The sequence below is a fragment of the Neocloeon triangulifer genome, unplaced genomic scaffold (assembly GCF_031216515.1).
Source record: "Neocloeon triangulifer isolate White Clay Creek 2 clone unplaced genomic scaffold, ASM3121651v1 ptg000003l, whole genome shotgun sequence".
Taxonomy (NCBI): Eukaryota; Metazoa; Arthropoda; class Insecta; order Ephemeroptera; family Baetidae; genus Neocloeon; species Neocloeon triangulifer.
In genome coordinates, this window is record NW_026775546.1 from 3,825,613 (window position 1) to 3,840,761 (window position 15,149).

The following is a 15,149-nucleotide window of genomic DNA, read 5'->3' on the forward strand; positions in this document are numbered from 1 at the left end:
TCGAGCTCTACGGCGTGTGGATTAGTGGTTGGATTTATGCATGGGGTTAACACAGGGGTTTGCTCTAAAATATTGTCATCACATTCAAGTCTTTCTCTTCTAATATATCAAACAAGGAAGAATAATCCTTACCAGACAGGAATTAATTCGGTTAAATAAGATGGATTTTTATTAATTGAAATAGCAATTAAATCTTAAATTGAATCTTTTGGCAATATATTAAATATTAATTGATGACTTTAATTGTTTGAAAAAACTGTAAATCAACTTTAAACTGTGGAATTAAAAAAAAAATGAATTTTTCAAATAATTAATTTTTTTAAATTAATTAATTGATATATTATTTATCAAGGGTTACTTCTCAACAGAATTTATTGTTTACAAAAAGTTATATTACAAATCTTATCTAATTATAATTTCAAATATCAATTGGTATGTGTTTGAGGTTCATTAAAACAAATACTAGTTTATTCAAAAATCATTCTGCATTGTTTAGAAGAGGGTATTAAATTTGTTTTCATGAATTTATGAATCACAGCACACATTGTCAAAACAATGAGTTTTTTTAGTTAAAAAGTATCCGAATTAAAAAAAAATTGGCAGGTCGGCGTTTTGATATAACTTAGAGTATTTTAGCAATAAAATTAAAAAAGATATTTTACGACAATCAAGTAGAGCACTTTGAGGATCAATTTCAAAATATTGCCGTGCATTAATGTGAGAAGAGCAGCCTGTTGGGTATGCAACACCCACGCCGCGGCGGCAGCAGCCGCCAGAAGAAGGCCCTGGTCGCGGCTGCGGCGAGAGAGGCGAAGTTTCACGCTCTTTCTCTCTCTCTCACTCAGTCGACGGCGGCTCTCAAGCAGGCATGCTCGCGCGGCTCGTGCTCGTGCTGGCGGTGGTGGCCGCCGCGCCACCGGCGGCCACGGCCTCCTACCTGGGCGACTGGCCGCTCTCAGGTCGCGCCTCGCACCCCACGTGCGTCGACATTCCGCGCAACATGAGTCTGTGCCACGGCATCGGCTACCACAAGATGCGACTGCCCAACTTGCTCGACCACGACACCATGGCCGAGGTGACGTCCCGTTACTTACTTATGCACTTTTTATTTTTATTTTTAAACAGTTGTAATTTTTACTTTTTATTATTAATTACTATTTTTTGTTATTACAAAATTTATTTAAAATGATCTCACTGGGAATCACATTGTGAGAGATGAAACATCCTTCAGACGTACCTTCAATGGCCTTGACCTTTAACCCAGACAACCACATACGGTCAGAGGCAGGCTTTTTTATTTCAATTTTTATCGTGTACGAGTCGTTTGCTGAAATTTTACCTCAAACATTTTCCTCGAATAAATTTTGTCTGATTTATTATACGTGATTTTTTCCTAAATTACCGGCCGCATGTAGAGACAAGTCTTGAAGTAAGGAAAAAATAACCAAAGAATAATCTTACAGAAAATTAGGTTCAAGCAGGTCAAACGTCAAAATAAATAATAATGAATTTGATCAAGATTAGATTTTTGTCCTTATATATTTGCATTTTTTTTTTTTTAAATTGGAATGAGACTTATTGTTTTCCAAGACTTTTTAAATTAAAAATAAGGATAATTAGTATTTATTGTTTAATATTGCGGCACATTTGTAGCTGAAGTTTTGAGGAGAACAATAATTTACGAAATATTTGAGCTGTAAATTTGGTTCTTAAACTTGAACTTAATAAAATTATCAGATTACAGTTACGGGCATATTATTTAAAGTGTATTCATAATTAACGCGCTAAATGTTTGGCTAGGGTTTTTTTTAACATAAAACTAATTATCCAAATCTTTTTAGACACATTTTCTTTCTATTAATTGGTTTTAAAGCATAGATATTTTCAAGTTAAAAATCTCAATTAAACTTACAAAGCTGGAGTAAATATTACAAATAATTACACTTAAATTTTCCTGATATAGAACTTGTTGACCACTAATTTATTTAGTGCTAATTGAATTTTTGCGCAGGTTTCGCACCAGGCGAGCTCATGGGTTCCGCTGCTGGGCATCAAGTGCCACTCGGGCACGCAGCTCTTCCTCTGCTCACTGTTCAGCCCGGTTTGCCTCGAGAGGACCATCTACCCTTGCAGATCGCTGTGTGAAAAGGTCAAACAGGGCTGCGAAGACCGAATGCTCACCTACGGCTTTCCCTGGCCGGACATGCTCAAGTGTGAGAAGTTCCCTCTGGACAACGACATGTGCATCTCGCCGCAATCAATCAACAGCAACTCCTCCGAAGGTGAGAAAAATGCATGCATTTTTATTTCCGTTATTTCCTGGAATTCAAATCGTCATAAAATTCATCTTTTTTTACTATTTATCAAAATGAACTTAATGATTGTGATTTTTTTTTATTGTTATTGTTTATTTGTCAAAATTTATACAATCACATTGTTTACATTCAGTTATGGAAAAATCAGTTTGTTTGAAAGAAAGGGAATTTTTAGAATATTTTTAAAGATTTTGCTACAACTTCTGCGATTAAAAATACCGCTGCATTGAGTTCAAGGTTAATTACTTTTTGTTCTTTAACTAAAAAACCAAGTTAAATTGTTTAAATTTCTCAGAAATCCATAAAATCCGCTGAGATAAATTTGTAAATTTTCTTCAAAACACCTGGATAAATTTAAATCAATTAAAAATTGTGTACTTTTTGCATTTAAACAAAACGTAAATTAAAATTAAAAAATCTAATTAAATAATCATTTTTAAATTTGAGGTTTGGTAAAAGAATTGAATTGCGCTCTTGCTGCAGCGAAAATCAAAGTCGATTTCGTCGTGTTGATTTATCGGTGTTGTGAGAATTTTCATTAAGCTCCCTTGCACCTCCCCTCTGACCTTATGGCTCAAGAGAGGCCAAAGTAAATACAAGTCGAAGAAAGAAAACTTTTTCCTGCCGCGTATGCCAAGGAGAGAGAAAAAACCCGGCAGTCCTTATATCACGATGATGAGACAACTTGGTGGGCTGGCAAAGTTTTGCCATGAAAAGCGAAAGAGGATCTTCATGAAATAGAAAGAGCAAGCATATGGCTGAGAAGAGAGAGACTGGCAGTCCATTATTAAAAAGGCGCAGCACGTGTGAGAGTTGCTGCTGCTGATCTGCTGAAAAATCGCGTGTGCCGGGCCGGCCGCTCTCCGTCACGTAGAACAAATGAATGCAGATGCACTAGCTGTCTGCCTCTATCTCGGCGGCAATGACAAATGGGGTGTATTCGCGCCGAGGGGAGGCAGCGCAGCTTTTCACACTTCGTCTTCTTCTTCTCTTCTGCAGCTGGAGCCCAGTCAATAAAAAAGCCGGTTAATTCTGCCGCTTTTGTGTCCGACACGTTGGACGCATGATGCTGGTCAATGAAGACGGGATTAAGTCAGCAGCTATTTATCCCCCACGGTATTATACAATGCCTCTATTTCCAACAATATATTTACATCTCTCCACGTTTACACCCTCGGTAATGCCTCAGGGTTGAATTCATTCTATTTCTAAATTTTTAACAATTTAGAAATTTGTAATCTTTTCAGTTTTCAAAATTTTATTCATCAATGAAAGTTTGGAAATAAATGTATGTTAAAGTAGGCTTTATTTAAATAATCTGCATTAGAATTTTCATCAATTTTCAAATGAAAAGAAAAATTGGGTGGGATAAAATTAATCCCAACTTATTCTCATTAAATTTTAATTAAATGGTAATATTTTTCTCTCTGAAATATCGGTTGTTATAACCGAGCCCATTTCACAAAAATCGTCTGCTTCAAATAGATTACTAAATAAAGATAATGTGGCATAGCTATAAATCCTAATTAATTACAAGAAACAATGAAAAACAAACGTTTTATTTATTGAGTTTCTGATGCTTAGAAATACCAAACAAATTAAGAATTTTCAATTTTAAGTTCACTCACGAGATTGCTGTATTTTTTGTTCGATAGGTGTATGCCAAGAAAAGTGTTTTAAATCTATTTTAAAGTTGGAATTGCTGGGACATTAAATTACACTTTGCATCTTCACAGATCATATCATATCAGAGAGGGAGAAGTGTAATAAGAGATGCGTGTATATCTAAAAAATTATTAATCATGGCAAACATAATGTGTATATCATCTCTATCTATACTATATTTATATTTTTTTTAAATTGGCTGATATTATTATTTTACAATCAACTGATGTTTTTTTTGCAAAAGTTATAAGAAATTTTTGTCAAATTAATATAGTAACGATAAAAATGTTTTGTTGTTATTAATGTTGACTTAAATATATTAAATGAGAGTTATTATTATAAAATCACTTTCCTCAATTTTATTCGTTACTTCGACATTATCACTATTAATAAAATATTATTTATTATTTAATATTTTCAATAATTTTTTGCGTTAGTTGTCATATAAATAACTATAAATTTCAGTATTTTTATTCCAACAATTTTTATTTTTGTTTAATAAAATCCTGCAATCGTAGCTTTATTCAAAATTCAAAATGAAATATTAATAATGAATTATGAACTTCTCACAAGGTACGCTGTTGAAATGACACCACGATTTTGATGAAAGTTTTTATGCAACTTGCAATAGCCTTGGGATCTGGAATGGTTATATCAAAAGTTGCCAAATTTCATAAGGGTTGGTAGTTCCCATTTATACGCAGGTTAAAAACGAGGAAATGTGGGCAACAAAAGCGTCCTGTGCATGTATTTTGCCTTCTTTTTGATGTCTCCAATATTTAATTCAAATAATATGCTTTTAATGGCAAAAAATTAAACTATGAAAATTGGGCACAAATTAATGGCCGTTTAGTAGAAGTTGTACACCAATTTTCATTGAAATCAGGATGTCATCTCAATAGCGTACTTTATTGCGTTGCAGAAATTGAAGCAGGATTGTTTATTCAAATATCTCAAACTTAGTTGCTGAGTCATTTAAAATTTCAGCTCGGTTATCCATCTTTCGAAATCTCCCATCGGCTTTGTGAGTTTGTGCATGTTGATGTAATTCATTCCATTTTCCCGCTACATCCTGTTCGGCAAAGAATTTATTTGCTCAGATTCTCGCCCGCGAGAATCGTGCTGCGGGGCAAAAAAAAAGCAGCTCGCAGTGCTGCTGCCCGTGTAGTAATACATCGACAGCCACGGACTATAAAAGTAAATGAACGAGAATAAAAATACGCGAGATCCGTGAAATAGCGTGATTTGACGTCTCTATTTATATTACGCTTGTCTGCTGCTCTCTGTGTGTACATGTGTGTGGGGGCAATAAAATAAACACGGCAATAATTTACAATCATCACGCGTCGTGTGCGAGAGCAGCCGGAGAGTTTTGTGTGTTGGTGTTTTTTTAAAGAGAGGCAAGCCTCTCTCTCTCTTCAGTGCATTTGTAATTGGAAATTCGCCCGCGTCGAGTGCGGGCTTCCTCATTTCCACGGCACGACGCGGGAGTCTGTTGACCTCTCAAGTGGGTGTCAATTGAGAATTACCGCGCGTGTGAAAATGCATCGTTTGCTCTTTTTAACCCTTTCGACTGTGCAATGCGAGCCAATAGTGCCATGTTTAACAATAACCGAGTCTTGACAACGAGACGCAATAATTTTTGTAGTGTCACATACTGCTTTGTGCGCACTCGATCAACTTCATGCGCTGCCAAAGTGGAAAAATATTGAAACTCAAAACAAAGAGCAAGTTGATTTCTTTTGTTTCGATATTCTTTCCATTTTTTTTTTTCTTAATAAAATTTAATCTTGATTTGGTACGGATTTAAATGAAACTAAAGATAATTAAATACTTTATTCAATTTTTATAAAATGGTTAATTTTTTTAATTATGAATATAATAATTAAATCAGTAATCTTTGCAAAATTTATAGTTTAGGAATATCACTAATTTACACTTTTGGTTGTTGTTGTGAAAGGCATAGTTTTGAAATGAACTAAATAAGCTTAAAATAATAATCTACAATCAAAATACCAATTAAATCCAGTCTCTAATAGGACTTGCTGATAATTACAAAAAATCACCTTGAAAGTCGCGAATCCTTAAAAAAAAACAATTAAATTACTCAACAGGCTTTTTTTACAAAATGGAAATTTTCCTGGTCATAAAGCTGGACAAAGCCAATGTTTAAATTATTATCCCCGTTTATATTCATATTATATGGAGCAAAAAAATTTGTTTCCCCGCAAAAAAAATATTTATTTTATAAATTGCAATTCATAATTTTAAAAAAGTTATTATAATTATAATGATTAATTTAATTGCAAGTACAAGAAATTATCACAATTTAATTATTGATATTGCAGAGCAAAAAATGAGGTGTTGTGTAATGCATTATACCATCGGAAAATCCAATTATCTCGCTATATGAAGCGGCGCCTTATCAAGTTTCAAGTGTCACTAGAAGCGAGATCAAGAGACAACGTTTCAGAGAGTGGATCAGTCTTTTCGGGGTGGCAAAAATACGTGCACACGCGACACTTCAATTTGAGTGAAAGCGGATACATTTGCTTGGGTTTTCAATTTCGCAGAAATTTCGCGTAATAACTTTTCTCTCGTGTCGAGGCAGAAATCCAATCCGAAGCGCCGTCACGACGCGCGCGGGGCGATAATATTCCAGCTGGCTGGCTGGCTGGGCGTCGTGTGTGTGTGTTTGAATAATTGCTCGCGACGGGGGGCTCGACACCTACGTGTAAATACCACCTAGACGGGCGGTACTCGACGCCTCGCAATTATTCACCCACGACATCCGCACACAAACAGTTTGTCGTCTTCCCTGTTGGCACGAGAGCATTATTTAACCCGCAGAGCGTCGCACCACTTTGGCATTTATTTTTGAATTAATTTTGCCTCTTCAAATCATGCGCATTTAATAAGTAATAGTTCAATTTACTTGATTGCTTTAAAAATAATTAAATTAATATTGACTGAAGACGAAAAATTATTCAAATTGAATCTCTAACAAAAAATTAAAAACATAAATCTTCTGTAGCTAAGACTGACATTTTAAATTTATTTAATAATCTTTTCTAATTTTTTGTGGGCCATAATATTTTTGCAAAGATATTTTGAGATTAGAAAACTTCCAACCTTTTACAAAATTGATTTGATTTTTCATTTATATTGCATTTTAATGCACTTAAATTGTTTATTTGTTACGTTTTGCTGGTGCTCGAAACCATTCATTTTGTATTGAGCACAATTTTACCGGTCAGTTTTTTTTTAAGTGCGGACACCATGCCACTCAATTAGACTGACAAACTTCAATTACGGGAGTACACATCCAAGTTTCATGCCAATTAACGTGCGAGGCATGTTGGTTTTCCTGCTCGTGAAAATTGATATAAATTGATAGTGAGAGGCAAAGCTGAAAGACTGTTATTACCATTAATAAGCGAGACGGGCGCTTTAACGAGATTCAATCTGTTTTCAGCGAGTTTACCACACACTCGCTCTTCAACCTGTCTGCTGGAGAATTTCGTCTTCAGCAACTCTTCGTGTGGATGGAAAATAAAAGTCATAACACCACTCTGAAACTTAATTCCAAGACAAACTTGTTTTTCTTTTGCCTCTCTATAAAATAAATATTATAATAAGTTTATAATTTATATATAATTAATAAAATTCTTGTTTTTTTTTATCATAATTTTATTCATTTCAATTTATTATATTATTTAGCTTAACATAATTATTTAAATAATTTTAGAATTTTAGTGATTATTGTGGGAGTTACTTTAATTCAAGTTAAAAATATATTGGAAATGTTAAAGATTATTATGATTTGTAGAAAATTTATTATAAACATAATTTCCAGAGTTCCATTTAGATTTATATTTGTGTTGATAATTTTAAAATAAATTCCTGATCAGGAATTTTTGTAGTTAATAAGATGAAATTAAAACAAAAATGTATAATTATATTAATCATTCAATTACGAAGATAAATACCTGTAATAATAAGAAATTTTTAGTGGTTTTTTTATAATTTTTACAATGCGTATTAATTTCATTCGGAAATTATGTAAAATCTTTTTTCTTTCCATCTTGTTCTCTGTTAAAACATAAATTCTCCCTTCAAAGAAGCTAAGTACAGAATTCACTTAAATCGTGACGCCGTGTGGCTCAAAGTAATTGCGTCGCTGGGGTTTTCCTTATAGCCATCTGCTGGGCAAACAAAGCGTACAACTTTTTTTATTTCACTTCACTCTGTGGTGGTTGGAGAGGCTAACGAGAGGAGCTGGAAATCAAAACACGCTGGGAAGTAAAAAAAAAGGTGACCGTAGAATATATAGTGCGAACACAAATCGGCTTCGGCGTCTCGAGGGTGTATATGCATATCTTGAGACGGCTGTGTAATTTGTCTTGCTAAAAGAGCGATAACTCTTGCCGCCGAGCAGCAGGCAGCTTTGACAGGCCTCGTTTTGAAATATGGCATCGTTAATGCGCGCGCCACGGAATTATTTATTATTGAGCAGCCTTTACTTCGCACTCGGATTTACGGCCTTCCTCAAAGTTGATCATACATTTTCGAAATTGAATCCTTTCCTCTCTGGTGTCGGCCCGACTGCTGCAAGTTTGACGCGTGACAAATGCACACCAGAAACTTTTCAAACGCTCTCCCAGCTATATTACGTTTGGATTATTTAGCAGAAGCAGAGGAGAGATGGGTTTCCGAAACTGGAGCGAGTGCGGTAGACGGGAACATGTATCAGTGAGTGTGACGCTTCGGAAAAAGTTGCTGCCACATCCAATTCGATCACAAGAACATTTTTGACATAAAAGGTTTGGGCATGAAAAGAAAGAAGGGTCTTTTGGACATAAATGGAAACAAATTTGATGATTTAAAAGTTATCCTAAATTTTTGTTTATTTGAATTTACAAGGGTTTGGGTTGGATATTGAGAAATTTTTCATCCGCCGTATTTTCATGATTGTATCGGATTTGCTTCTTTGAGCATAAATTAAAATTTCAAACCAAATTATTATGATTGAGGATGAAATTGATATTATTGTAAATTTTTAATTGGTTCGGATAAAAAGTCCTGCAAATTGTATTTTATTTAAGGTGATTTGAATTTAAATTTGGCTTTTCCACGATGGGTTTTTGTGAGTTGTTTATTGCTTAAGAAAAACAATATTAATTTTATATTACATTAAATTTAAATTAAATACTAAATTAAAATCACCATGAATCAACCCTCGATCGTGAATTACCATTATAAAAAGTTTTTTTTAGTATAATTTTATTTATTTTGACGGTTATCAAAATTTAAAAATAAATTCTTTACAATGTACAAAATATGTTTTCCTTTCATGCTTTAATTTTTTTTCATATGAGTAGAAAGAGGTTGAAAATCCAAGTGAACCCATAAATGTAATGAAATTTCAATCAAATATGCAATTCAAGTTAAAGAAGAAAAACCTTTTAATGAGTGATTTTAAAGATTCAAATGATGATGGACAAAAATGCATTTGAATTTTTAAAAACGTAGAACACAATTAAAAAATTCTCTTCAAAGCGTTTATTTCCAATCTTTAACGCGTTATAAAAATTCCAATAATCCACTCTCCCCTCCACAATGAATCTTTCGGTATATCTTTATCGTGGGCCTTCTTTTCTTGCTTTAATTGTTTGATTTATTGTACAAGGAAAAGAGCATCAGCTCCGAAAATAGCAGCCGTTGTTGAACACCTGGACACAAACAAGTATAGCATGAAATATATAAACCGTATATACGTGGGCAGCAGAGAGCGTTGATCGTCCGACGGGCGCGAATTATCTTACAACACGCACTCTACTTATGTTTGTGCTCTGTGTATGATGTGCAAAAACGCACACACACCATATTTATAAAAAAAGTCGCTCGCGCGTCAGCATCGATCCGGCACGCCCATGCTGCGCGAATAAATTGCGATTTTGGCCACGATTAATTTAATAAGAACCTCGGCGAATAACACAATCTCGATTTACTCTCGCCAGCAATCAGCAGCAGCGCCAAAAATGAAGCTATAAATTTGCTTCAAGCTGTCATTTTTCGTTCCCAAAAACCAAATTAAACATTGATATGATCTAAAAAAATTACCTCTTTGGTCAGGTGATTTATTGGACCAAAGATCAATTTGAGCAGAATTTTTTGGGAATATAATATTTCATACTGTGAAAATACAAAAATGTATATAAACAACAAAAAGTACTTCAATTTTCTGATATGAAATATGCAGGTATTTTAAATTTTTACTTCATGAGTTTATTTTAATTTTATATTTTAATTTTTTATAATTTTTTTTTTTTAAATTAAATTAAACGATGGGGACTTGTAAAATTACAAGTGTGTTTAACTCCTTTCGTCAAGTCTCATTTTAGCCACATCGGGTAATGAAAGTCATTCATTCTAAATCGCCGGCCGGTTTTCAAATTATTTATTATCACGTTTATTTTATTTATTTTGCTTTCGACCTCTGCTGCGCGGCTGCTCTCTCTGGTAATGAGAGCAGCTCGCCGTCGTCAAATGGGAGCGTTTAACGAAGCAAAACAAACGACTGCTTTTTTACGAATGCAGAGAGTGAGAAAGACGTTTTAAAACGCACACAATCATATATCAAGTCGGGGGGCAACTTTTAAATCAGCACCGTGCTGCATCGCAATGAGAGAAGAACTGCTGCTTTTGTTTCTGGCTCGGATGCCCCGCGGACCGAAAATCAAATAAACTCACAACGAGCATGTTGATTCAGCTGCAAGAGCAATAATCGGAATAAATGTGGTTTGTGTGTTGCAGCAGACAAGTGCCAGGCGTGCAACCAGCCCGAGACGTACGAGAACATCCTCGACAACTTCTGCAGAGCTGACTTTGGTAAGATTAACAGAGAGTGGATTTTTTTTATTATTCTCAATTTTTTTGATAATTATTGAAAGAAAAACCATTAAATATTTTGAGTTTCAACCTTTTTTCGGCTTTAAAATTTCTGCCAAATTTTTTCTCCTTCCTCTTTTCACTTTTCATGTCTGGTAAAAAGTTCTCTTCCCCAGAGTCCTTCACATATATATTCTCATTATTACGAATTTAGCAACGTAATCGGATTTCGCAGACTGTTTGTCCCTAACTTCCTGCCGTTTGTTCCATGTCACGTCCAACAGCGGTGCGGACCAAGTTCCGGAAGGTGCGCAAAAACAAGCTGATGAGCAACAAAGCCAAAGTGCTCAAGGGCCCCACGGAAAAGCCCCTGCTGCGGCAACTGCGGAAACCCACATTCACCCTGCACCCAAGCGATACTTGCTGCGAGGACATCATGCGCGGCAGTCGAGAGTTCTTCCTCGTCATGGGCCACTTCCGAGAGGGCAAAATGGTGCCCAGTTTTGCCATGCCCTGGGCCAAAGACTCAAAGGTTCGTTAAATATCTGCAATCTGTGTAAATTTTTATCTCCAAAAGTTTTAAAATTTAATACATTTTGGCTATTTTTTGGCATCATTGAAAGATAAATATTATAAATAGTTCAGAAAAATTCAAATACTTTTTTTTGCGCTACTTTTTTTTGTAAAAAAAGGCCAAGAGAAGTATAAAATGCAACCTGCTCTACTTTTGTGTAGACAAAGTTGCCTAGTTTTCTCTTATAGTTAATAGTAAGAATTATTTTGAAGAAAATAATTATATAACCTATAAATTTTAATCAAAATTAAATTTAGGAATTTGCTTACAAACAGAAGTAAAACAATTCAAATTTCCTTCTAAAAAACCAATATTTTTTATTGAAAATGAAAATCATTTATCAAGTTTCATTACTATAATTATAAAGCATACTGAAACTGAATGACAATAAATTTATAATTATCATGATTTTTTATCGTAATATAATTTCCAATTAATCGAAATCTTGATACCTACTTATGCATGGTTTCCAAGAATAGCTAGAGTGGAGGCCACACAAGTTAGTATGTATATAAAAGATTACCGGCTTTATAAATGTGCAAAAACGGGCGCAATGAACAGCCTATGGCCCATCCCAAGTATATATATGTAAACGTTTTCGCAAATCTCATCTTCGGCGACGACGAGCAAGTACGCGCGCCAGAGCGAGTAGCCCTGCAAAGAACACACACATACGCGGATATATAAAATAAAAAAAGAAACGACGAGCGAGCGAGAAAGAGAGAAGTTACGGTGGGTGATTTAATAACATTGCTCTTCGTCTTGCAGTGTACGTGTGTGTTCGCCAAACCTGTTTCTGCGATGCTCAAATGTAAAATCCACGTACATACATACACACACATTATGCCCATTCAAAACCACTTGTTCGCCGTCGAAGGAATAAAAAAAATTGAATAATCAGAATATGATGCAGCAGCCGGGAGTCGAGAGTTTATTTAACTTGGTCTCGCATTTCCAAAGAGCTTTTATAATAAGTTGATAAAACACGCAAGGGCGTTTAATAAGGAAAATTATTTTGATTCAAGCCGCATCAGTCCTTATTAAGAACAGCAATACATAAAAAAAAAAGTTAATTAAGGTTTGTTTCACAGAATTTTTATTCATAGAGCATATTTAAGGCAAAAATTTAGATCTCTAATTAAATGAAATAATAATTAGTAACTTCCAGTTTTTCTATTTTACTAATTGCAAAGTTAACTTGAAAAATTAAATTTGTATTCATGTTTGTTATTTAAATAATTGTAATTAAAATCAAGAAATCTTAATAAATTTCAAATTATTCGAATTAACCAAAGTTTTTAATCCTTTTTCTAGGCTTTCAAAAGAGCCCTCAAGATGTTCAAGAGCATCAACTGTTCGGATCCAAAGCTGGTCTCCCAGTTGGTGATTGTCGGTGAGGACACGGCTAACGCCAATCGAAGGAAACGAGGAAAGATGAGGCGCAAAAAGCCCCAGCAGAAGCCCCCAAGGAACGGCACTCGAACCCAACAAGCTCGAGCCTCTTCGAAACTGTGAACGTCTCTCTTTTCTATCTCTCTCTATATTCCTATCCAATTCATCCTGTCTGAACGAGTCAGCACAAACAAAGTATAAAATTGGCCCAGCATTAATTTCAAAGTTCGAAAGGAGAAAATTATTAAGTCCGAGAGTTTTTTGAAAATTTTTGCTGGCCCATAAAATTGTAAATAGTGTGATTGTAATATATAATTATAGTGTATGTGCAATTTGCAAAAGCTGCTGCAGTAGAAGCCGAGTTTGTTTAGATAAATAAAATTCCCCTTATAGGATTAACAGATGGCCTTTTGGTTTTATTTAGTACATTTCAACTCGCAAAGATCTAAATTGGTTTTAACATTTATGCTTGGAACAAGAGTTATAGTTTCAATAATTGCACAGGACGTAATGATAGTAGTTGGAATATTTTTCACAAAAAATACATAATCATTTGTGCGTAATTTCCTTCTAACTGGCGCAAAATTAATCACAGATCAGCTATTTCAAACTTCTGCAAATGCATTTTCTTAATTTCTACCTTCGAGGAAGTCGACATCGAGCATCATCGGGCCAAATTTGCCCTCACGAAAGGCTTGAACAAAAAACTCGGCTGCAGCAGACAGGTGAGGTCGATTTATGTAACCTAAAAATTTAAAATTTGAGTTTAAAACAACCAAAACATTCACTAACGTTATTCGCACCTTCATGACTTAATCTTTTTTCATACTTCTTGAGTTTCATCGCTCCTTTGGTTAAAACAGTTCCGATGTTGTCAGTGGGACCTTCCAAACCCATCAATTCGACGTAGCTAAATAAATAATAATTTTAATGTTTTGAGACACAGTGAGAAGAAGATATATTTACCTGAAATTTTGGTGCCTGTTTAGAGTGTAGAGTAAATAGTCTGCTATCACTTCAATTCCTACTAAGTGGTCTTTGATGCAAGCTAAAATATCAATGGGAGGAATTTATAAACTAATAATTCACTAAAGGAAACATGAACTCACCACAAAGTGCCAATCGAAATCCAGTTTCTGCGTTTTTCACATTCGGAGTAAGAATACCAGGGGAGTCAAACAAAAACACCGGCGGCTCGTTGCTCACTCGGACTCTCGTCATCAAACTCTTTGTGATTCCCGGTACAGCGCCAACAGGAGCGGCATTTTCTGATTTTAAGCAAAGTTGAGATTTTTTTGTAAATACTGAAGTTTATAACACTTACTCCTCTTCATGGCTTTATTCCTGATTCGATTTATCAAAGAAGACTTGCCAACATTGGGAACTCCGATGATCATCAAGTTAATTTCATCAGAGTTTTCCCTGTTGTATCTGGGAGAGGTAGAGATAAGTTCGATGGCTTTAGGTACCACCTTGTCCACGTTCCTGTCCTTGTCATCCTTGCAATTGGTGAACATAACATCAGACACTCCGTGTTCAACCCTCAGCCGCTCTTCTATTTGATTGACTAGACTCATGTCGACTAGATCTTTTTTGTTAAGCACTAGAAGGTGCGGTTTCGTGCCCAAAAACGAGTGTCGGAAGTTTGGATTTCGGCTTGACAATGGAATCTGTGAAAAAGCAACAAAATTTAGTTTTTTTTAGCTCTTGCAGATTTATTAATTTAGTTCTATGTGTATGTACCATACCCTTGCATCATGAACTTCAATGACACAATCAACTTGGGTCAGCTTATTTTCCATTTGCTTTATTCCTGTAAAATATAGAGAAAAACGTCAGGCTATAATATTATGCTTTATGTACATAGCTATATTTGAGCATAAATTATTTATTTAATAATAGCAAACCTTTATCCATGTGTCCTGGAAACCAACGCAGGGCGTCCGAATTTGGCACTTTGAAGCTTCTTCTGAAGACGGGAGCTGTTTTTGAAACAATCCCAGACATTTTATAAATCACTTGGAGGTATTTTCGAGAAAAATTGATACGGAATTTAGCAGTGAGATACACTGGAGAACAAAGAATTTTAATTTTGTTTATTTTTCAACTTAAGCAAAATCAGCTAAGTGGGCGTGGCATATTATCGTATCGGCCAAGACTAATTATACCAACAAAATAGAAATTGGACTAAAAAATTTATTCAGTTTTCTTCTAATAACTAGATATATAGACTAATAATTAATATATATATGTTTTATTTTTTATTAAATTTTTACTAAAAATGACAGAAATAAAGCTTCTTTAAAGAGATC

General features: G+C 34.7%; 2 protein-coding genes across 2 annotated transcripts; one reads left to right on the forward strand and one right to left on the reverse strand.

The window, feature by feature from the left end:
* Positions 1-818: 818 nt before the first annotated feature.
* LOC132205838 (secreted frizzled-related protein 5-like) lies at positions 819-13,242 on the forward strand. The gene is made up of 5 exons (XM_059635160.1): positions 819-1,075; positions 2,012-2,282; positions 10,797-10,871; positions 11,156-11,403; positions 12,760-13,242. The coding sequence occupies exons 1-5, from the start codon at positions 869-871 to the stop codon at positions 12,958-12,960; spliced, it is 1,002 nt and encodes a 333-aa protein (XP_059491143.1). The 5' UTR covers positions 819-868; the 3' UTR covers positions 12,961-13,242.
* Positions 13,231-14,982, reverse strand: LOC132205839 (mitochondrial GTPase 1). The gene is made up of 7 exons (XM_059635162.1): positions 14,745-14,982; positions 14,586-14,650; positions 14,162-14,507; positions 13,947-14,105; positions 13,804-13,885; positions 13,641-13,747; positions 13,231-13,582 (listed from the first exon to the last, which is right to left on the reverse strand). The coding sequence occupies exons 1-7, from the start codon at positions 14,842-14,844 to the stop codon at positions 13,467-13,469; spliced, it is 975 nt and encodes a 324-aa protein (XP_059491145.1). The 5' UTR covers positions 14,845-14,982; the 3' UTR covers positions 13,231-13,466.
* Positions 14,983-15,149: the final 167 nt, after the last annotated feature.